General features: G+C 35.3%; 3 protein-coding genes and 1 non-coding gene across 5 annotated transcripts; 2 read left to right on the top strand and 2 right to left on the bottom strand.

Annotated features, from left to right (window-relative positions):
* The first annotated feature begins 9,173 nt into the window (after positions 1-9,173).
* On the top strand, positions 9,174-12,381 carry LOC122043481 (probable serine/threonine-protein kinase WNK9). Of its 2 annotated transcripts, none has more exons than XM_042604103.1 (7): positions 9,174-9,494; positions 9,613-9,650; positions 9,749-9,970; positions 10,092-10,312; positions 10,409-10,566; positions 10,639-11,071; positions 11,157-12,381. In XM_042604103.1, exons 1-7 carry the CDS (start codon positions 9,423-9,425, stop codon positions 12,152-12,154), a joined length of 2,142 nt encoding a protein of 713 aa, XP_042460037.1. In that variant the 5' UTR covers positions 9,174-9,422; the 3' UTR covers positions 12,155-12,381. The 2 variants fall into 2 exon arrangements, with proteins under 2 accessions (XP_042460037.1, XP_042460036.1); XM_042604102.1 differs by having other exon boundaries at positions 9,743-9,970.
* Positions 12,382-13,674: 1,293 nt separating this feature from the next.
* On the top strand, positions 13,675-16,185 carry LOC122043480. Its single transcript, XM_042604101.1, has 7 exons — positions 13,675-14,303; positions 14,571-14,657; positions 14,726-14,986; positions 15,056-15,220; positions 15,304-15,357; positions 15,480-15,626; positions 15,738-16,185. Exons 1-7 carry the CDS (start codon positions 14,148-14,150, stop codon positions 16,116-16,118), a joined length of 1,251 nt encoding a protein of 416 aa, XP_042460035.1. The 5' UTR covers positions 13,675-14,147; the 3' UTR covers positions 16,119-16,185.
* A 660-nt stretch (positions 16,186-16,845) lies between these two features.
* On the bottom strand, positions 16,846-20,888 carry LOC122043479 (5'-adenylylsulfate reductase-like 5). Its single transcript, XM_042604100.1, has 4 exons — positions 20,615-20,888; positions 18,048-18,229; positions 17,813-17,937; positions 16,846-17,530 (listed from the first exon to the last, which is right to left on the bottom strand). The coding sequence occupies exons 1-4, from the start codon at positions 20,783-20,785 to the stop codon at positions 17,100-17,102; spliced, it is 909 nt and encodes a 302-aa protein (XP_042460034.1). The 5' UTR covers positions 20,786-20,888; the 3' UTR covers positions 16,846-17,099.
* A 170-nt stretch (positions 20,889-21,058) lies between these two features.
* On the bottom strand, positions 21,059-21,130 carry TRNAH-GUG. The gene has a single exon. It is a non-coding gene; the product is annotated as a tRNA-His (tRNA).
* Positions 21,131-24,039: the final 2,909 nt, after the last annotated feature.

The following is a 24,039-nucleotide window of genomic DNA, read 5'->3' as shown; positions in this document are numbered from 1 at the left end:
CTATCATGACTTCATTGTTGTCTAGCATCCAGTCAACCTTGACCTGTCAGAACTTCCTCACTTATGTCAAGTGTTCGGTCCTCCATGACCCACGTAAACTTTTCTCTTGCCAATTTCCCATTGTCAACCTTACTCGCTTGGACTTTTCTCTTGCCAACCTCCTATTGAATTTCTGATCACCAAGTATCCAATCAATGTTGATCCATTTGGATTTCTCTTATCAACTTCTTGTTGGATTTTTCATTTCTATTCAAGTATCTAGTCAATCTTGATCTATTTAACTTCTCATATCAACTTTCTATTGGACTTCTAACATCATCAAATATCTAATAAATCTTAACATATTTAACTTTTTTTCATCATCAAATACATGGTTAATCCTAACTTGACATCTTACTATATATTAATCAAATATTAAAATTCAAATTAAGTCCACTTTAATTGAGATCGATTATACCAACGCATCCCCTCCAGCCTCATTCCACATGAGACGAGTACTTTCATAGTCTGAGCACTTAAAACACCTCGTCGATAGAACATAGCACTGTTAAATTTAAAGCTATTGTACCTCTACTTTATGCTCAACATGGCTGTATTCATATAATACCTATCACTGTTAAGCCCTTGCCCTCTTAACTAGGATACGTCCTTCGATTATTAGCTAATTATTTTTTCAACAGTTGTAATAATTGTTTTCAATAATACAATGAAAAAGATTGAAGGCTCCACTTGACATATTATCATTGCATTGTGACAACATGCCCCAATGATGTTGATTAACATTTAACACTGATTAACATAAAAATTATTCAAAAAACAATTAATTTTTTATTGGTTAGGGGGTTAAGTACATTAGTTAAGCCTACTAAGCTATCTTTCTTTAAGTAATTATAGAGATAATATTAGTCTTGTTCTATTAAAAAATTTTAAGTAATTAGCATAAGGGTCATTTTTTTGAACAATTGATTTTACATAAGCAAAGAAAATAATCATAAATTTTCATTATATTTTATGGTATATAGTAGTAATCAATAATTAATGTGAGCCCCAATATTTGAGATCGAATTGGAATATCTACATAAATTTGATGGATGGGAAATCTTATCTATAAAGTCGGTTATTAATTGAAATATATAATTTAATATAAATAAACTAATTCCATAAAACAAATATTTATAGTTTCTATTTGTTTTTATATGGTCGTCAATAATAAATATATGTTGATATTTAGTTAAATAATGCCAAACAAACCTAAATATGATGACAAAGCTCGAGCACCCACCATTAATTATTCATTTCCTTTTGGAAAAGCAAATTAAATTAATCATTAATGCAAAAAATAATAATAATAATAATAATAATAATAATAATAATAACTATCAATTATTGTATTATTATTTTATTTAAAATTAATTGGGCTTCAATTGTCGTATATTAAACAGTGGGCGGAGTATTGGGCTATTGAATTGGAGGCCGAATTATGGTTACAAATGGCCCATAACTTTTAACAGTTTTTAATTCAGTCCTTTAGATAATTTAAGGACAAAATCATAAACTTTGCTTCCCCTTTTAGTGCTATAAATGAATCAATCATTCGTGAACAAATTTAGTGTTCGGCTTGATAAGAACTTGTTTATATTCATTCAATATACATAGGAATAAACAAACTTGAATAGCTCGTTAAGCTAGATAAACAAGCTTGAACATATATGTGTTCAGCTCGTTAACATTGATGAATAACGTTCATAAATAATGTTCACGGACCATATTCATTAATAAAAAATTTTCAATATGCTAAATAAATAATAAAATAAAATAAAATAAATAAATTTAAATTATCAAGCTCAATAATTAATTAAATAATTAAAAGTTCCAAACAATCTTTAATTTAAAGCATTCAATAATTAATTAAATAATTAAAAGTTCCAAACAATCTTTAATTTAAAGCATGATAACATCTAAACGAATCAAACTTAAGTCAAACTTCAATTGAGAGTTTGATAATCTAAACGAACCAAATTCAATTCAAGTTTCAAAAAAGCTTAAACTCATAAAAAATAAATCAAGTTAAGCTTGAACATTCATTTCAAAAGTTTAGTTCATTTTAACCTCGATTCGACTTAGCTTAATTATCTTATCAAATAGCCCCCACGGGCTGGATCAGCTGGAGAGGTGCCTGATTCTTGCAGCTAAGGTTCTGGGGTCAAAGGTCGCCAGTTGCACACGGGATTAAAATCTTGGTCTGCTGTGCCAAAAATTCCTGCGACCCCCAGTCACCTCTCTTACCCAGCATTAACCGTGATTTACTCCCTCTGGAATCTTGGGGGGCCAGGCCCAGAGGGCCGCTAGGGTGGTGATTCCACCTTTTTTTTTTGCAGCAGTTAATTATCTTATCAAATAAACTTAAACATCCCAAAACTCGTTTCGGCCCAGTTTATTTATAGCCCTACCCTTTCAAAGGATCTGCCTTGCTTTCTTTCAGACCAAATCCTTTCCTTTTCTCTGACACATTCCTTAGCTACTTGGCATCGCCGTCGTCCATTAATTGTCCTCCGCCGCACGATAACTTTATCGCCCCGCCGCCGCCGGCGAGCCGCTGCCAGAGGAAGCTAGACACAAGAACAGTCAATCAGATTGCACCATGTGCCACGCTCTGGTTCCATGTACCAGCGGTACCGCCGTTGATCGCGGCCGGCGACGGCATCAGGGCCGTGTTCCGCAGACGCCGGTGCACGAGACGAACGCGCTGCGGCTACCGGCGACGACGACAGCGAGTCGCCGGTGCATCTGCTCGCCGACAGACCATCCCCGATCCTTCCGGTGCAGGCACCATCACCGTGGAAAGTACAACTGCGGCAGAGCTACGGGCTGATTAATGACAAGTTAATTCGGATTATTTCCTTATATAAATATACATATTATGCCGTGTTTACTTGGAGGGAAATACGAGAAAAAGGGAAATAAAATTATCATCGATGTTTTGGTATCTAACAAATCAAAATCTAAACGAGCTTATAATTTATTTCTAATTTCTAAAAATGATTTAATTTTCTGTTTAATATTAGATAAATAAAGATGTAATTTTATAATTTTGACACACTAATTAAAATACTCGACGGGTCAGATTCATCCAGAGGACTATGTTTTTTCCACTGACGTCGAAAAAATTGACATTTTCTTGGCATTCATATTTGAAAAGTTTACTTTTCATATGGCTTTTAGTTTCCTTGTTAAATAATAGGCTGATTATTTCTCCTTCCAAACTACCTTTTTTTTTCTCCACTGATGTCGAATCTTTTCATATTTGACATGTTAAATACATGCTACAAGAAGAAAACAAACCCTGATGTTCTTAGTCTATTTGTCTGTATTGTGAGCTTGGGGGAAAAATTCATTTCTGCTGAAGATGTCACCATTAAAGCACATTTCTTGTGTGGACATCTTCAATGATTGCTCAAGGAATACATGATGTATGTGTTGGCTAATTCCCTTATGAAATCTTTCAAACAGCTTGATAAATCCTTTTCATCACCCTATCATCTCTTGCTTAAGGACATAACAATTGCTGCATTTTGTAATCATCCTTCATCTTGAATGACCAATGACGAGTTGACTTTGATGGCAACTTAATCGTCAATCGCTAAATGACAACGAGGATGATGACATTATTCTACAAGTCTGGATGAAAGTAAACAAAAAAAAAGAGGATTATAATGACTGCTACAAGTTAGAAAATAGAGAAGAAGATGGACATTACATCTTAAATGTATACATGCAGGTATCTTTTATAAAGGGAAAAAACAAACTCTTTCCTTATGTCCCCTTCTTTACAATATCATTACTTAACTTTTTAAATAATCGAAGGCTTATTCATGTTGTTATCTTTTTTCTGAAACAGTTTTGAATCTTGAAATCTTCGTGAGCATTATCTTCTTTCTGAAATAATTCTGAATCACGAAATCCACGTAAGTATTATCTTCTTCGTGAAATAATTCTGAAATAGTCAAGGAGTCAGGATACGAATGACATAGGGCACCCAAGGAGTCGAAGGTCGACTCGGTTTTCCCTTTGTTGGAATCACCATTTCAGCAGGGTTATTAACCTTTTTTATCCATATGACACCTTCTAATTACCCTTCAGATCAATCATTTTCATCTATCATCAGCACTTAACGATTGATTAACTTTTCTTCTTCTTCTTCATCTTCTTCAATGTGATTGGTCTGATGCTGTCTTTGAAGAATCTGGAATTTCAACTCGCTTATTCAAGGATCCTACAATCAGCTATAGTGGCATGAAATTTTCTTAGCTTATCATTTTCTTATCTGTATGTCCTTTAATTTGTTCTCCAATTTTCAGAAAGAGTATCATCATATCTGATGAAATCAGTGAAACTAGTAATTAACCATAGTTTGGATGGAAATTGTAATTGAAAAACTTACAATTAATCTTTATCAACATGATTCCTAGTGAATCGACAACAAATCCTCAAATCTATGCAAAGTATAGAGTTGATGAATCATTTGTTTATTCTCTTACTAAATGGTTCAAGAAATAAAATTTATTATATTTACTTGAAGAAAACTACTTTCTGTTCTTAACTGAACTCAATTCACAAACTTGAGAAGATTGACAAGCTATTCATATATTTCAGAAGCTATATCTAGACAATTGACTCAGCATCCTTCACTAGTTTTATTGTGCTCATGGACCACAAATTGCATAAAGGAAATTGCAGCACATGTTCCTTGAGTGATAGATATGTTCATTATGCAGTATTCCTCTCTCTTTTTCTAACTAAACTAGTCCAACTTTTCTCCTCATTATGCTTAATTCCTTCAGCCCAAGTAAACAAGATTTTAGTTCTACAGTAGAGTTTTTTATTTTTATTTTTATTTTTTTACTAAAGAGATCTTTTATTTGATCTCTATTATACCTGGAACGCATATTTTTCATATATATAATTTTTATTTACAATTTTATTATCAAAATTTTGTTGGGTTGATTTTTTTTTGTCTATTATTTCTGCTGAAACTTTATCTCTTTGATTTTTTTTTTTAATTTTTATAGTAGTTTTATTTTGTCTTCTCAATATTTATAATTTATATTTATCTGCGTGGACTGAGGGAAAGAAATTGGAAAAAAAAACAAATAAGGAAAAGGAGGAGAAAAGTTAAAGAAAGGAAAATATAAGAATCCTAATATTCTATGGAAAAGAAGAAGAAGAAAAACAAAAAGACAAAATAGGAAGAAAAAAAATGAGAATAAATATGTGATACAGGGAAACGGAGGAGAAGAGATCTGATTTAGACAGATAAAAAAAATATCCAAGGAAAAAAGTTAATTTTATCCATCTTTTTTTTTTTATAACATATAAACAAGTGAGAGGATGAGTAATTCATTTTATTTGCCGAAATAGACATTGAAAAGTTTTTAAGGTAAAAATCATGGGGCGCTCTATTTTTTTTCAATTATCACTTTATTTTAATTTTTTTTATAAAATGATACCTCATCCTCTTATAAAATGACACGAATGTCTTTCGATACGCTGCATGTACATTTCTATCTATTTTTCTACTTAAATTCAGTCACGTTTAAAAACTATAACTGCTACAATTGAGCAGCAAACTGTGTTGTAACAACTATAAAAATCGTAATAACTACAATTGAGTAATAAAATTATGTTGTATCAATTACGATTTCGTAGCTGCTACAATTAAGAATGATGAATTTAACATATCATAATTATTAAATTAATTATTGACGGATTGAAAAAACTAAGGAAAGTTTTCAGTATGAAAAGTTTTCCGCATAGAAAGTTTTCCGTTATTTAGTTCAAAAAGAAGTAGGGATTACTTATTCTTTCACATGTTTACTCATTATCAAATAATGAACGGATTGATTTATAAATTCATTCACGGAATTATCACTTTATTTTAATTTTTTTTATAAAAGGATACCTCACCCCCTTATAAAATGCCATGGATGTCTTTCGATGCGCTGCATGTATATTCACGCTTATTTTTCTACTTAAATTCGATCACGTTTAAAAACTGTAACTGTTACAATCGAGCAGCAAACTGTGTTGTAATAACTACAAAAACGTAATAACTGTAACTTTCGGTTCCTCCAATGAATGGTTATAGAATCAAAAGATTTCCGGTGATAGATTTTCTGGATCAATATTGGAAGGATTTTGCATTTTGCTTGTGTGGGATATTCGCAAAGAAAAATGATATGTTCAAGAAAAAAATCTCAATGAAAAATTCAATGATAGACACATAAATTCATAAGGCCCACAAAAAGTGAAATGGTAGGTCATGAATGTATATGTCTATCTTTGAACTTTTATTTGAGATTTTTTCCTTGAGCATATCATTGCTCATTTGCAAATTGATTCAATTCATTATCGGAAAGTAGTTGTGCCAGTGAATTTTTAAGGCGAAAGTTAGTTGTAAGGTAAAATTGTCGGTACCTAGAAGGAAATAGAGTATTAATGTTTTTCTTCTTTATAGTGTTATAGAGACGTTGATGAGATAGATATATACTAATTATGAAGTTAATTTCTTAATTATCTCATCAAGTTAAGTTAGAGAAGAGAATATCATAAGTAGTATATCATAACTATTTAATTACTTAACGAATCACTCGCTGTAGCATACACATAATAAAAATTCATCGACCAATATGGATTTAGACTTAAGATTTCTGAGCAAGTATCTTATTTACGGAATTGTCACTCTTTTCTCAATTTAAAAATCAATTTTTGATTCCTCTTGTGCATTGATTGCAGTTGTAATAGTTGCTTGTTCGTAACTACTATAACTATTATTATAGTTGTAGTAGTTATGTTCCCGTTAATGTCATAATGCGACAAAATTTAGGAAGGAAAAAAGGGGCATTTTACGTGTCAGATGGATGTAAGGGTGTAAATGAACCAAGCCGCTCAGCTCATGAGTTATTCGAAACTTGATTCGATAAAAGTTTGTTTGAGCTCGTTTAATGAGACTAATTAAGATAAACAAACTAAATGCAAGCTTCATAATATTCGGTTTGTTAGCTCGTGAATATGATTCGTTAAGTTCATGAATCAATTTTTAAATAAAAAATAATAGTTTGATATTAAATTTATAGATTTTACACTCTATTAAATTTATTTATTAGAATAAAATTATAAATTTTAATAAAAATATTATAATTTTTTCTAAATATATAATTTAGTTTTTAATGAATATTTAAATTTATAATTTATATTTATTAAGCTCGTTTAAACTCGATAAAAGCTCGAATAAGTTCATGAGCAATGAATATATTCATTAAATAAAGTTCGAGCTCAGCTCGATTATAAACGAGTCAAACTTAAATATTCAAGAGTTCGGCTCGACTTAGCTCAGATCGATTACACTCCTAGATAGATGCATGTACGAGGGATATCTTTAACATTTTATATGATGGGATGTCTTTTTGATAAAAAATTAAAATGAAACGTTGCTTTGACTATTCGAAATATGAGAAAAAAAATTTTCCCTTCCAAGTAAATGGAGGTTAAAGACACTAATGCAGTCGCAATACTGGTCGTAGCACAAGCCAATGATCCTTTGTTCCCGAACATGACATGCTATCCAACGAATCCGAATCCAAACTCAAATCGGATCTAAAGATATGGTCCGCGTTCCCTATTCCAAATTTACATTTCACCATTCAAAAAATATTTTTTTCCCCACTGATTTATTAATTAATCTGTTGTACAATAATATAATATATAATTTAAATGTTAATTCTTAGTAGACGTTCTAATAAACATATAGAATTCGAAATGAAAAATCTATGCTAGTCAACAAATGATCAAATTTCATGTAACAGTCAAACAGAATTATATATGATCTGAATCAATTGACCAAATTTCGTTTTAAAAAATAAATTGTCAGTTATCTTAGGACTCATCCTATAAATTATGAGAAATATTTATTTAGTGCACTAATCCTTTGTACGAGAAGATAATGTATCAAATATTTTATATCACTTGAAAATTAATTTTAAAATTTATTGACGTAATTACGTCAAACTCCACTCGGGCCGTACTCGTTGAAATGGAACCACGCATGAAAATAATTAAAAAAAAAATAGATCAAATTTTTTACCAAAATTCAGAACATGTGTGCTCTTACTTTTATTTCTTACCTTCTAGAAGTGTGGAATATGAATCTTTGACTTTGACATATCGCTAAATTTTCCACGCAAATCCACCAATTATTAAATATTTAAATATTTAGTAATAAAAAAATATTAATTTTGGAATTTAGTGCGTTAACGGCGCGGCGCGGCGCGGAATAGCAAATGGAGCAGCCAGCAGCCACTAACATACGCGGATATACATCAATATTATTAGCGATTTATTTTTATTTTTATTTTAATGTATTTTCCTCTTTATTATTATGCTCTTATATTATATCAAAAATTTCAATATATAAAAAACATATAATGATATCATATTTAAATTATTGAAATTTAAACTATTAAATTGTATATAAATTTTCAGATATCATATCAAAAATTTTAATATATTAATTCAGTATTTTTTGATATTTTATGTATGATATATTAAAATTTTTAATATTACCATCCTATGGAAAACAAAAAAAAATTCTAAATTTAGAAAATTGATTTATCTCACGCTAATTATCTCATTCTTTTCTACGAATGAGGGGTATTAATGTTAATATACTGGATTTTCAAATAGAAAATTTTGAAATTTTTAAGAAAGTGGGGAAGTGAAAATTGTACTAAAATAAAATAGATAAAAAAAAGATATTCTTTATTTTTATTATGACATTCCATTTTTTTTAAAAAAAAATAATCAAATATTCTATTATATTTTTTATTATAAAAAATAACTTTATTCAGTATTATTTTAGCAGTCATAATTATAATTATTATTATTATAATATTTAAATAAAAATATTCGATATGACGTCCCTTACCACGATAAAACAAATGGGTGTTGTTTTAACGTTCGCCCAAATAAAATCTCCTGATTTTTTATATATTTTTTAAAATAATTGTTTTGTGGATAGAGAGAAAAGAAGAAGGTGGCAATAAAAAATCAAATATGAAATAAAATAAATTATATATTTATAGAAGAAAATAAAAGGACCCAAAGTCTGTCCTTTCTTGTCCTGTGGGATCAATGCCAACTCTTTTCTCTCCCCCAGCCTTAGCCTTAGCCTTAGCCTTGTGGTTTGATTCATTGCAAAATCTTGTTCTTGTTTGGTGAAGCTCCCTATGCCCATTCCACCTCTCCCTTATCTTCCACCTTGATTCCTTGCTGCCATGCCATCTCTCCACCTATTCCCAGTACCTCCCCCTCCTCCCTGTCAATGATCCTGTTCATGGTCGCGTTCTTCCGTGGCCTGTAGAGCAAGCATGGGCAGGGGAGCTCAAGACCCAACTCACCTTGAGTTCGTTGAGGTCGATCCCACAGGCAGATATGGCAGGGTAATACTAGTTGCTTTTCTCAAATCCTGCACTTTCCCTTCTTCTTTTTTGGTTATTTCTCCTAAAGTTTCAGTTTTGGGGGGCTAAAGTTGTCATCTTTTTGCTTGTTTTTGTGCAGTACAATGAGATCCTCGGCAAGGGCGCTTCCAAGACAGTGTATGAGCATTCCTTAACCTAAATCTGGCTTTCTTCTACTTTTGCTGACCTTTTGCCCTCTTTTTTTGGGGTTTTATTGTTGGCGTTGCTAGTTATAGGGCTTTTGATGAGTATGAAGGGATTGAGGTTGCTTGGAACCAAGTGAAACTGCATGATTTCCTGCAGAGCCCTGAGAACCTGGAGAGGCTCTACTGTGAGATTCACCTCCTCGAGACCTTGAAGCACAAGAACATTATGAAATTCTACACCTCTTGGGTCGACGCCACTGAGAGGAACATCAATTTTGTCACTGAGTTGTTCACCTCAGGCACTCTAAGGCAGTAAGTGGATTTTGATGCTTGTTTGTTCTCTCTAAGTTTAGTAAGTTCTTAGATCTGAAAATTCTTGCCTTTTTCGCTAAATTATTGTTGTATTTTGATCGGTTTTTCGATATGTGGATAGGTATAGGCAAAAGCATAGAAGGGTTCACATCAGGGCAGTAAAGCATTGGTGTAGGCAGATTCTTAGTGGTCTTCTCTATCTCCACAGCCATGACCCCCCAATCATCCATAGGGACCTCAAGTGTGACAATATCTTCATTAATGGCAATCAAGGCGAAGTCAAGATTGGCGATCTCGGCCTTGCCGCCATTCTCCGGAAATCACATGCTATCCATTGTGTTGGTACGATCATTGTAGATGATCTCCAGTTCCTAGACTTTTGATAACTTGTGTTGTAATGTGTAACCAGTTTGGAATGGTTTTTGGAATCATCCACAGGCACACCAGAGTTCATGGCGCCGGAGGTGTATGAGGAGGAATACAATGAACTGGTGGACATCTACTCGTTCGGGATGTGCGTGTTGGAAATGGTCACCTTTGAGTACCCTTACAGTGAATGCACCCACCCTGTTCAGATATACAAGAAAGTTATCTCTGTAAGAAACAACTACCTTTAGAAAATTGTTATGGCGAGTAAGTAGTTAAGGTGATCTTTGTTTTACTGTCAGGGAACAAAGCCGGAATCGTTGTACCAAGTTAAAGATCCCGAGATTAGGGTATTTGTTGAAAAATGCCTTGCAACCGCATCCGAGAGGCTTTCTGCTAGGGAGCTTCTCGATGATCCCTTTTTACAAATTGATCTTGGTTCGAATTATGAGGAAAAAGACATTGGCCTTGTGGATCAAACACTTATGGAACCTTACCTTGAACTTTTCCAAAGTAATGGGTCTTTGGCTACTAATTATTTGTCAAACAATGTACAGCACCAAATTGAATTGGAGAATCATTGGGATTACGATGTTGTCAATATGGTAGAACGCGGTATGAGCCTCTTCGACTGCCACAAAGATGATCAATATTCAAATGTGGATATTACTATCAAGGGAAAGAGAAAAGAAGATGGGAACATCTTTTTGAGACTAAGGATTTCAGATCTAGATGGTAACAACAATTTACATCTTGGAATTTTGTTGCCTTGTTTCATCGTTACCTGAGAAATGGAAGCTAAATTTCGATCTTTATGCAGGTTGTGTACGAAACATATATTTTCTCTTTGATATCGAGGCTGATACTGCACTGAGTGTTGCCACAGAGATGGTAGCGGAGTTAGATATAATAGATTATGAAGTAACTAGAATAGCTGACATGATCGATGGAGAGGTAGCTTCTCTGGTGCCAGAATGGAAGCCAGGCCCCGGCATAGAAGAAAATCCAAGATTTTGCCGCAATTGTGCTTCCAATGTTTCTTCTTATGGTTCAATGGTAGAGTGTGCCTCGGTGAAAAATCCATCCAACAGAAGCATGAAAGCTATCAACTGTTGCCATTTTGAGTGTGCTGAAATGCATGGCCGGTTCGAGGAAATAACATACCAAGTTGAAGAAACTGAGCTTTGTGTCACCGAGGAAGTGCCTATGCTATCCACAAGCCAATCTGATGGACTTGAGGATTGTTTTCTTTCGTCAAGGTTCGATCACTCTGATGAAGAATCTGAACAATTAGGCTTGTCGGGGAAGGATGAAAAGGTCATACACATGGATGATTGCTCAAGAGGCAAATCCAAAAATTCTTTGCAACAATATCTTGATTCATCAGAGTTTGATTACCAGAAAGTGGCACCCAATGAACTTGACATCAGTCAAGACCTGAAATGGCTCGACGCGAATTACTGGATGGAATCGCAGAGAACATCCAAAGGAGGACTGCGATCACCCCCTGACTCTACGAACAAGGAGAGTAACAAACAAAATAGCTTTACAGGTTCTTCAGAAGAAAGAGAGCTGATGAAGTCTTTTCATTTGGGCAAGCGAAACTCGTTCCACATACCTTATAGTGACACGAACGAACCCGGCAACCTTAAGACGACTCCTACTCATTCAAGAAATTGCAGTTTGCAATCCCTCAGCAATCAAAATTGCAAGGTGAATTCTCCAGCCAGCCCTGAGCAGATGTTCACGGCAAAGAACTTCTACACCGAACCCACAAGTGCCCACACTAGAACAAAGTCTCTATGCATTGATGCTTAACATATGCAAACTGCACATCGAGTCTTTTTGCTGCTTGCATCAAAATTTTCGGCCGTTCACCTGCCTTATTGTACAGAGACCATGAGACTAATGGAAATGTATTGTTGTATATGTATTCTTTAATGAGCCTTCAGCAACCTGATTGTAATCTTTAGTCAAGTATAGTACTTGCTACTTATGAGAAGCATTGGACATCAATCTTCATGTCCATTGCCATTTCGAGTTCAGGATGAATTCACTATATATATTTCTAGCAAGGTAGCAAGGAGAACATGTGTGCCTTGTAGTCTTATTTTGATCTAAAGTAAGCAGAGAAGGGTTTTAGACCGTTAGCTCTACTGTAAGTTGAGTTTTTCTCTCATTTCAAATTAAACCAATGATAAGAATCATCAACTAATCACTCTTTCGATCAATATGATCCTCTCATTCGATGGTTGTCTTTAATTAATATCAAATGACAACTTGTCGATCCATATCAAATGAGACTCTAAACCTCATTTACCCAACTTAAAACTCTAAAATTATCCAAAGTTAAATTTCTCATAACTTTTTCCATGATTCTAATTTCTAAAGTTTTAAATCCACACAGCGCATTTTATACTGCGTTTGAACAATTAATGATACTGGATAATACTTGATTGTTGAGAATTTCTCAACTAAAATTTAAATTATTTTTTATTTCATTTAAAGTTAGTAGTGATCTCTTTATCTCAAATTAAGTTATTCAAATTTAAGTAAATTAAAAATGAAGTTGGCATGATTAGTCCATCTCAATTCTTATCTAATCATCATCACATCAAACACAAAGTTCTACTAATTATTATCATCATCCACAATAGAGTGCTACTTAAATGGATCATTAATTTCATATGGCCAATAAGTTGGTCAAACATAAATTTTAGGGTTTGACAATAATTGGAGAGGAGGTCACATCACAATCACCTTTTTCATTCCAACTTTTTTTCCTTTTAAATATTTTCTAAATTTTTAATTAGATTAAAAAAAGCATACACGTGGTGTGGAGATAAGGATTGTAAAAGATAGTCGATCGATGGTAAAAGATAGTCAAAAAGTACATATGACTTTTAATTTTATTATTAAATTAAATTTAAGTGAAAATGGTCGAGTCTAAATGGATAAATATTTTTTAAAATGCTTATTTGACCTCTACGCAAATAAAATGTGTTCCTTTTTATGACAGGGAGGTTGTCCGAATTTGAAATTCGTAATGTGAGGGTCCGATCTGAATATTTACCGTTCGAACTGATGCAGCGAATGGGCCTCAAAATGCGTGCGCAGCCATGCAGAATCCGACGTCCCCATGCGTCCCCTTCCTCGGCCGTCAAACAAAGACCGCCTCGGAGTTGCTGCACTCGAATTCCTTGTCCCTCAGATCCCGCGCTCCACCACCATCGAGTATCAATCCGCCATGGCCAAGGATCATGCTCGCAGACGGTACTGGTGGCGAGCAGCCCCTGCCTGCACACTCTGCAGATCGTAAACAACACCGGCGCCCATCCCTCTCTGCCCTGCGTCAGAAAACGCCACCCCCACCTATAAAGCTGTCGCCCCGTACGTGCGCAGCACGTGGTTGGGGTCGCCTAGACGGCGTCTACGCCTGCGAGCGTCGACGATCGTGAGTCGACCGACGGCTCAGAGCGTCCCGTACGTAGCAGCATGCACTCGTATGTATATACAAGAAGGAACTTTAGTAACGCTGCCGCAAAAGCTGAGGGGGGAGGAGAAAAAGACAGAGTTCTGCTATTGATTGAGAATTGATTAGGAATCAAGAAGAATCGATCACGCACTAGTGGGCTCTGTTTTTATTCACTTGGCTTCGCTTTCCACTCGAAGCGTCGGGAAAGCTTGGGGAGATTCAGTTTTGGACACAAATGGCGTAGACGACGACAGTTGAAGACTTGCTTCGGGGAAGGAAACAACTGAAAGGAGCTAATTTTAAGGAAGAAAAGGTACTTTTTTGCTGTTGAGAGGGATGGAGTCTAACAATTGGGCGAGGCTCGGGGTGGCGTGCCTACTGGTAGCGGTGGTGTGCTGCTTATCGTGCGCCGAGGCGGCGGCGGCGACGCGGCGGGTGGAGGTGCAGAGACACCTAAAGAGGCTCAACAAGCAAGCTGTCAAGAGCATCAAGGTCGCTCCTTTGAGCTGCATGCTCTCCTTTCAGAGCACAAATTTTGTGCTCTGAATTCGTCGCCTAATTTTGTTCTCTTTATTTCTTTTTTTTCCTTGTATCAAAGATTTTATCTCCATTTCTTCAAGAACATAAAAGTTGCTCCCTTGACCTCCTCTGTTCTTCCAGAACACAATTTCGTCTAAAATTTTAAAATTCAAGTTCGTTTTCACCTAATTCTGTATCTTTTCTCTTCTTGCAACGATTTCATCTTCTCCATTTCTGCAGAGCCCTGATGGAGACATCATCGACTGCGTACACATATCTCACCAGCCAGCCTTCGACCACCCTTTCCTCAAGAACCACACGATCCAGGTCCATTAATTCTTCCCCTTCTTCGTCTTCATTTCTACTCTACCTAAAACTTTTGCCGATTTCACCAGATGAGACCATCACATCACCCAGAAGGACAAGTGCTCCTTGACGAGAACAAACTGATCACTTCAAAGCAGAAACCCCCTCCCCGATCCCAGCTCTGGCACAACATTGGCAGGTGTCCCCAGAACACTATCCCTGTTCGCAGAACAAAGAAGGAAGACCTGCTCAGAGCAAGCTCCATGAAGAAATATGGCAGAAAGCTGCAAAGGACCACCCCTAATCCACTCTCCCTTCAACCTGACCTCCTCGATGAGAGTGGTCACCAGGTACACACACACACAGAGAAGCCATTTTCTGTAAAGTGGTAAGTAAGAATTTTTAAGTCATGTCGTCAGCATGCAATTGCTTATGTGGAGGGGGATTCATACTATGGAGCAAGGGCGACCATTAATGTCTGGGAGCCAAGGCTTGAGCAGGGGAATGAGTTCAGTCTGTCTCAGGTCTGGGTTATTGGGGGCTCCTTTGGAGAGGATCTCAACAGCATTGAAGCTGGCTGGCAGGTGATTAACTATCCTTCTGATGAACTTTGATCAAGCATTTCAGTCTTGATGTGATTCTTCTGGTGTCGATCACAATTCATCAGGTGAGTCCAGACCTTTATGGTGATAACAACACAAGACTCTTCACTTACTGGACTGTAAGTCATCACTCACAAAGTAGAAGAAGCCTGCCATTGTTTAAGCTTCTTCATCCACCTCAATTTGCTCTGTGTTTCATTGTTTTGTTTTTTGTTTAACAGTTTGTGTTTGAAACTTACAGACTGATTCTTACCAAGCAACAGGTTGCTACAACTTATTGTGTTCTGGATTCATTCAAGTAAACAGTGAGATTGCAATGGGTGCCACAATCTACCCTGTTTCTAAATATGAAGGTTTCCAATATGATATCAGTATCCTTGTTTGGAAGGTATTAGTAGTTATATAATGTCATTTTCATGCAACTATGTAACTGAACTGGTTAGGTTAAACTAGTTTGAGTTCTGATGGCATCGACTAAACATGGTGATTGTTTGAGCAGGATCCAAAGGAAGGTCACTGGTGGCTACAATTTGGGAACGACTATGTGCTTGGCTACTGGCCTTCCTTCCTCTTCTCCTACCTCTCGGAGTGTGCCTCCATGATTGAATGGGGAGGGGAGGTTGTGAACTTAGAGCCAGGCGGCGAGCACACTTCCACCGCCATGGGCAGTGGCCACTTTCCCAAAGAAGGCTTCGGCAAATCCAGTTACTTCAGGAACATCCAAGTAGTTGATGGATCAAACAACTTGAGAGATCCAACAGGCATTGCTGCCTTCACTGAGCAAGCAAACTGCTATAATGTGCAGATTGGCCATGGTGGTGGCAAATGGGGGAACTACTTCTACTTTGGAGGTCCTGGAAGAAACTCCAATTGCCCATAAATATTTCAGTTTGATCTGTGTTTGGAGAGAAGTTTTTGTTACTTTAATTCTTTGTTTTGGTTTGTAATTCTGTCCTCAGATTTTTTTTTTTTTTTGTTTTGGATGTGTTTGGTTAAATGACTGAAATGACGAACTTGGCTAATTTCTATAAATCTGAAAATCATTTCTAAATTATTATTTCTAAATCTAAAATCCAAACATTATCTTTTACTATCATTTCATTCTCTTATTCCCAAACTCATCAACCAAACATTCTAAATGAGATTGTGTATGTTTCAGCGTCTTCAATTTTTTTTCCTAAAACTGAATAGAATGAATGAATTGGACAGATTAGAGAGAAGCTAAATTGAATAATTTTGTAAAGAAGAATTCTGACTCGAAACTCTTCGTTATAGGGTTGATGTGAAAGTGACTGACAACTTTAAGCGGTAGCAACTTTTTCTCATGTGATATCCTAAGCACAAAATTATTTCTTCCATCATTATTTTGAGGGCCTTCACCTTTCACCTCACTTTATATCTCCTTTTCATGTTCATGATAGAGATATTATTATTATTATTATTGCCATGGATGACTGCTTGAAATGAAGAAGGTTGACAATCAACATGTATATGATGTCAATTTAGCTCACAGCCTAAATATATGTTCAGTTCATATTCTTGCATAGGATTCTACTGTAGTTTGCCTTTTTAATGAAGCTTGAAATTTAGAGATATTCAGACACAGAGATACAATTGAGATGAAATAAATAATCTAGACATACAAAGATACAGTTGAGAGGGAATTACAGAGTGCATTTTGTTTTAAAAGAAAATGCAACGACAGTAAATAATATACAAAAAGATTTCATATCCAAAAATTTACATGAGATTTTGCTTCTCATATGCCTTCCCATATGCCTAAGCCTAGCATTGATCTATGAAAGTGAACATGCATTCCACCAAAACACAACTAGTCTCAACCATGAATACTGGAAAGATATCATTGTGTGTTGGAAAGAGAGAGTTTTGATGAAGAGGATGACTCACCGAGTGAGACGGAGGTAAGGGAAGATGCCCAAACCCGTGCGTTATTTGCTCCTTTCTGAAGGTTCCTTGTCCGGTTCCAAATCTTAAGATTGCTCCACACCCTTTTGATGTCGACTAAGTGCAACACCTGCTCCAACAGCTGGCTTGATTCGCGAAGGCATCTCAAGTTCAGGCACCAGGCATGTGAGGCCCAAAAAGCTTTAACGCGAGAGTATAGCAAAGGAACGAAGCATATGATCATTCTCAGGAAGATGAAAAGAAGGGAAAATGCCAAATACGGTTCCTTGGTTATCAACTCCCTTGCAGATTCAAAATGGAGTACAGGGGTCCTGATCTTTGCTGAACTGACCTGATCTATTTCTAGAAGTATGATTGGATCCAAACCTGTATAAAAATAGATAAACAATTTAAAGGTATAAATTAATAATGTTACAAGAAATGAAGAAAATGATGAGAATCATAAGATATAGCCTCAGTAGATGAAATTAAAATCAAATCATGTGATCCTTCATTCTAAAAGCCAATGATATTATATAATCAAAGGTAAATCAGTTATATGCTTGCAAGAGTCAACCTAAAAAGGGGAAAACAAACAAATATGGTAGAAAATTGGATAACACAAATGAGAGTTTAGCTAAGAGAAGGAAAGCAGTTAGAGCAGTGTACCAATGCTTTTCTTGTAGAAGTACACCAGAGAGTTCAGACTCTTTGACCCGTGATACCGAATCCTTGTTGTTCCATTGATCAGCAATATAGAGGGAAAGCTGTGGATACCATTTCTTGAGAGGACACTGAATAACAGCACAGAAGTTATCATCCAAAAGGTAGTTGCAAAAAACAGTGTGCTGGCAACTTATCAGGATTTGGAGCAGAGCAACTGAAATAATTTGCTTCAACATACCTTGGCATGATGGATGATTCTTCAACTACTAAATGCTTTATTTGAGGGAACATTGAGTTAAGGGCATCAAAGGTAGGTCTAATGCTGCGTGAGAATGGACACCATGATGCATAGAAGAGAACAGAATAATAAGCACTGCTCTCACCAGAACCCAGCTCTTTCTCAAGCATCTCTCCGCTCACCTTCAAAATGATTTGAGATAAATCATACAAAAACTCCTCATTCACAGTTGCTCCCACAAACAAAAAGGAAAAAAAAATCCAAAGAGGTTTTTATTACAAGCATAAATATCAGACAAAACTCAATTTGTGATGAAGCAGAAATCGGCAGGCAAGGAGGAATCACAATCATAAACAATTATTCATAATGAATAGAGAATCACTAGTTCTATTAATCCTCAAACTCCCATCTTCCTGTGCAAGTATCATACATCAAATTTCCAGCTATAGGTGCTGAGACTAAAAGGTTGTTTTATATTACTATGTAAATTTTTCTTTCCATCAGCTTATTTTATATCAGAAACAAGAATTAATCGGCCTTGGTCTAACTACATGTATCATCTGATAGATGCTAAAGAGGATTTCAGTCATTGTTCCTGGAGTGGATCTCCTCTTAAAGAGATTAAATCCTTGAAGAAGTTTCAAAGTTGGTAATATCAATCTAGAATTGTAGAAAAACTTTGATAAGAGTTTAAATTAACTTAATTCTTTCCCAATTTACAACTGAGTTTATTTCCAAGTTGTTTGCATCTTTTAAGAAATAAGGCTATTTCTTTCCCTAATTATTTCTAATTTATTATCAATTTAGTCTGGATTATAATCTATATAAGGATCCTAGTTTCCCTTATGTAATTCAGTTTTGCATAATAATATTCTTCTGTGAGTTTTCATTATGTGTAAGCTTGTCAATTTGAGATAGTTATCCCTTGTGACACATTAATTTGCCTCAATTTTGTGTTAGTTCGAGTTCAATTTTCATGATGCGTCAATTTGGCATCAGTGTCCCCATGCGCATCAATATTTCTTATTCACTGCCAATGAGCATTGAGGAGAAACTCACTAGCCAAACTACCAATAAATATCTTGTCAAAGGCAAATATCTTCTGTAAGACCTAAATCAGTTATCCCATCACTACCTTAAATAAGTTACTGATCTATCTAAGTGTATATCATCTCAACCTTGATGACTGACACCTTTTGCGCACATATTTAATGATGACCAAAACACACCGAAAATGAATTTTACAATAATACAATTATCACTTACTTTCCCTTTAACCTGAATTAAAAAGGCACGTAGCCATGTAAGATCAAATAATGCTAGTGATAAATTATCAACTTATTACCCAATTCAAGTCTAAAAAATATAACCTCTCTAATCTATGAGAAGAACACAATATTATTTAACAAATGGGAACACAGAGAAACCTCAATAAAATGTTGTAGATGCTTCTCAATTCCAAAAAGGGAAAAAACAATAGATTAAGACAAAAAAACATGTAGTTAACTATTTTTTGTGAAAACCACAGAACCTTCTTATCTTCAGCCAGCATTGTGGGTTTCTTTTATTCTAAGGGAGATTGTTAAATGAGCAAGAAATAAGAGATCATGCCAATACAAGAATAAACCGGAACAACTAAACAATATCTTAAATTAGTAGCCAATTGTCTAGCATTATAAAATGGACACTGAAGTTGGTCCCTACATAGAACCTAGGTTAGGTTCATAGTATGTGGCAGCATAATCCTTAGTGCTCCAAAAAATGTTCCTTCACTTCTTCTTTAAGGAGTCCAATGATTTAGCTAAGGGTGGGAAAAAAAAATCATGGTGCGCACAACAAGGTAATAAAGGTCAGCCCAGTGCACGAAGTTCCCACCAATACAGGTCTATCGTATGCAACCTACCCTGCTTTGCAGGAGACTATTTCCGAAACTCAAACCGGTGACGTCTAGGCCACACGGCAGCAACTTTACCGTTGTGCCAAGACTCTCTTTCACACAACAAGGCAATATGGTTAGATTATTTATGAGTTCACAATTAAGTTAAAATTTTGGCAGACTTATTCCATCTTAGTATAGGTCCACCTCAACGTTTATTCAAAGAATTACATAAAAGAGGTCAGCAACTACTTCACATATTCTATCAGTCTTGCACTTTCTGCGCCATGAGTTGGACTTCAATGAACACATTTTTTCACTCAAGCAAGCCAAAAGTAGGCTAATTGAAATTGACGCCTACAACTAAATAAAAGCATTGAAATTTGCCCTACATATAGTTCCATTCCCCGTCTGTAATCAAATATTCAACACATAATCAAAGCAATAAAGGAAAAAAAAAATCTGTCGTTCGTTCAATCAAAGCAAAAACAACGAGTCCCAAATAACCTATTTCAAATAGCCAAACACACACGGGACACCAAAAATACCAATTTTAAGAACTGCAATAGGGATTCTTCTAAGACATAGCAATGGAAGAAAAATCAAACCCTAAATAATCTCGTCACCAAAAAACGACATCAAAGCACCGGCCTTTGTACAATAATACTCAAGGGGGATACAAGGAGCGTACCTCGACGGACGGAGACAGATCGATACGAGAAGGGCATCGAGATCCAAGGTGGTCGAGGAAGGAGAGGTCCGAGACAGGACACACAGGCTGCGATCGTTGGCTAGCGAAGGAGGCGACGGGGGAGAGGAGGAGGAGGAAGGCGAGGAGGTGATGGCGAGAGGATCTGGCCATGGGGAAAGGGTGGGAGAGCGCAATCGGTAAGCGCGAGGTGGTTGGGAGAAAGGAAAGAGGGGAAATCTTCCGATCCTTCCTCTATCAAATCGCTCTTCTTCGCATTTGCACGTGGATTAGGTTGGTCTTCCAGAAGGTTGCCCGGTTGGTTGCATATCGGATCGGATCCAAGTAGAATCCGAACCCAAATCCTGAAACATCCGATCCGCGTTACGGTGCCAAAAAAAAATAACTTTTCAGGCTAAAATATGATTCGAGGAAAAAAAATGTTAGTGTGGCTGCTGGGATTCGAGCCCGGGTCTCCACGGCCACAACGTGGAATTCTAACCACTAAACTACAGCCACATTTGTTATCGAATGTAATTAAAATTTAATTGTTATAATTTTAATAAGTTTAAATAGGTTATTATGATTATAGCTATTGTAATATATTTTATATTATATATATGCTTCATATTTCCAGTGGGAATGGGCGGTAAGATTATTTAATTAAATTAGATAAAATCCAAGTACTTAGGTGGTATAAAAAAGTTAACTAAATTAAAATATTTTAATCTGACCTTTTACTAACTTTGATAAATTTTAAAATTAAATTATATTAATATCCTTCATTTTTCTTTTAACACTAAAAAAATATTTAAAATTTATTAGTAATTTTTTCTGATTATTTTTTATTTAAAAATATGCACGGTTCTCTTTAGTCTCATCTCTTAGGGTGCGTTTGGTTCAAATTATCATGTATAACCTTAGTTATGTGATTATCAGATACTCATATAACCAAGATTATGAGAAATAAAATATAATTATATATTGTTTGGTTCAATTTAGATAATGCAACAAAAATATGTTTATTTAAAGGTTTTAATGAATAACATATTTTAATTATTTTACTATATTACCCTTAGTTACAAAACCAACTATACTTAACTCTAATTTTTTTACTTTTTCTTTTTCACATTTTTTTATTTATATATATTTTTTATTTTTGTTGTTTCTATGTTTTTATTTTTTTTCCCCATTTTTTTATTTTTTAAGTTTTTTTATTTTTTATTTTTTAAAAAAAATTTTATGTTTTTTACAAAATTTCTTATTTTTTATGTTTTTTAACATTTTTTTATTATTTTTTACTTTTAACTTTTTTTTGCGTTTTTATGTTTTTTCTCTTTTTTTTTTTATGTTTTTCTATTTTTTAAATGGTTTTCTATTTTTTTTTTAAGTTTTTCCCCAATTTTTTATTATTTTTTATGGTTTTTTGTTTTTTTAAATTTTATTTTTTATATATTTTATTTTTTTCTTTATATTTTCCTTTTTTTGTCACATTTTTCTCGTATTCGACGGTATTTTGTGTAAAAAAAATTTGTTAACCCTGAAATCAAGAAAAATCTTAGTTTTTCGAGATTTTCTTATTCTTGATTGCATGTCCCTTTTGTTAATGGTGTTGGGCATGAAACATTACTCAGGATCATCAATTATCTAAACCAAACAGTGTTTTTATTGATAATTTTGGATAGATAACTAAAGTTATCAAGAATAATCTTCAACCAAACACACAATTAGAATTGATAATTTGTGAATAAAAAAGTTTCTATAAATATTTTAGACATATAATATTAGAAAATATACATTTTTACTCTTTTAGTTAAATTAATTAATTAATTTTTTTATGAAAGAGAGTATGTTAGATTTTTTTTCATGAGCCTAGTATACTCTTATCAAATATAATTTATTGACCTATGGTAGTAATTTATATATATTTATGTATTATGTAACACGACACGTGATGATTAATTTTAATTAAGTTTAATTAATTTACAAGACAAATGATAAAAAAGAATATCTTTTCAATTTTTTAACCAAATTTTAAACTTTTATAATTATCTTTTTAATTTTTACCTTAATATTACTAACTCTTTCAAACTACTAAAATGAGGTGATCACCTTTAAGATAAATAAAAAATCACATAGCGAATGAGCATTGTGAGTGCGTGTGTTATATATATATATAATCATCATTGTATCATACATCGAATAACACATAATATATAATTAAAATAAAATATTATCTACCCTAAGCGGTTCAGTACGTCACCATGAGATATTTTTGACTCTTAAAAATTAATCCTAATATTTTTTAGATCAAATAATCTTGTAATTATCAAACGATACCAATTGATGGGGCATAAATGCATAATATATAATTATATTAGAGAAAAAAACAATGAAGCCACATTTTATTAGTCCTTTGTGCTATATATATATATATATATATATATATATATATATATATATATATATATATATTTTGATCCGGCAGTAAAAATGAGGGACCCCATTTAGCAGAGTCAATGCCACGTGGAGGTCGAAAGGTAAAAGGCCAACCAGAAGCTTGGCCGAGCTGATTATGATGGTGACGACCGGCTGAAGCTTCCGAGCGGAAGCGATACACCCCGGCAGGGAGTCGGGGTTCCGACGCTCATGATGAACAGTATAGTAGTGCCGAGCGGATGGCCCGCTCGGCCGAAAGAATAAAGTATCAACACTGCGAACAGTCCCGAGCACGCGACCAGGAAGCTCCCGAGCGGATCAGCACATCCGACCGGTCGGACGTGAGGAAACCGCCGACCGTCCGAACGCTCGGCATGGAGACAAGGACAAAAACATCCTCTGACAGCAGGTGATACGCAGGATCTTAGGGCATGGGCTCACTGTCCCATCAGAGACGTGCTCGGACTGTAGCAGTAAGGGGTCAGGCAAGCTCATCTGACAAGCCCATACTAAGGTATGACACAGAACACGTGTGCACCTCGGTATGAGTGCACATGCCTCTTCACAGCCCTATATAAGGGTCCTCACCCTTCGCTGGAGGTACGCTCTCTCGCATGTTGGAGCCTCATATCTGCTGTCTGCTTGCCTGACTTGTGCGTCGGAGGGTCGTCGCCGGGGACCCCTCCCCGGCCCGACTTCTGTGCAGGTTCGCCGGAGGTCGGTGCAGCTGGTCGGAGACAGAGGAGAGCGCCACGTGCCCAGCGTCCGTCGATTCAGCGACTCGGACAGGATCAAATTGGCGCCGTCTGTGGGAACGCGCCTGTATCCGAGCGGAATAGATGGACGAGGCTGGATGACCTCACACCGTGATGCTCCCCCAGGAGAAACTCGACGCTCTAATGGAGGCAAGAGCAGCTAAGCTCGTGGAGCAATAGTGATAAAAGGCTCAAGCTGAGCGGATATCCGAGCGACCCAGGAGGACCGACCGG

The sequence above is a fragment of the Zingiber officinale genome, chromosome 2A (genome assembly GCF_018446385.1).
Source record: "Zingiber officinale cultivar Zhangliang chromosome 2A, Zo_v1.1, whole genome shotgun sequence".
Classification (NCBI taxonomy): domain Eukaryota; kingdom Viridiplantae; phylum Streptophyta; class Magnoliopsida; order Zingiberales; family Zingiberaceae; genus Zingiber; species Zingiber officinale.
Note: the sequence above shows the minus strand (reverse complement) of the source record. Positions and strands in the feature narration are given on the sequence as shown.

Bases quoted from the DNA above. Each gene is read 5' to 3' on its own strand.
- LOC122043481 (XM_042604102.1), top strand. From the start codon at position 9,423: ATGGGCAGGGGAGCTCAAGACCCAACTCACCTTGAGTTCGTTGAGGTC. The intron at 9,495-9,612 runs GTAATACTAGTT...GTTTTTGTGCAG, and splicing joins CCACAGGCAGATATGGCAGG to TACAATGAGATCCTCGGCAA. The intron at 11,072-11,156 runs GTAACAACAATT...ATCTTTATGCAG, and splicing joins AAGGATTTCAGATCTAGATG to GTTGTGTACGAAACATATAT.
- LOC122043479 (XM_042604100.1), bottom strand. From the start codon at position 20,785: ATGGCCAGATCCTCTCGCCATCACCTCCTCGCCTTCCTCCTCCTCCTC. The intron at 18,230-20,614 runs GTACGCTCCTTG...ATCATTTTGAAG, and splicing joins ATCTGTCTCCGTCCGTCGAG to GTGAGCGGAGAGATGCTTGA. The intron at 17,531-17,812 runs GTACACTGCTCT...ATTTTTATACAG, and splicing joins CTTCTACAAGAAAAGCATTG to GTTTGGATCCAATCATACTT.
- LOC122043480 (XM_042604101.1), top strand. From the start codon at position 14,148: ATGGAGTCTAACAATTGGGCGAGGCTCGGGGTGGCGTGCCTACTGGTA. The intron at 14,658-14,725 runs GTCCATTAATTC...CGATTTCACCAG, and splicing joins TCAAGAACCACACGATCCAG to ATGAGACCATCACATCACCC. The intron at 15,221-15,303 runs GTGATTAACTAT...ACAATTCATCAG, and splicing joins GCATTGAAGCTGGCTGGCAG to GTGAGTCCAGACCTTTATGG.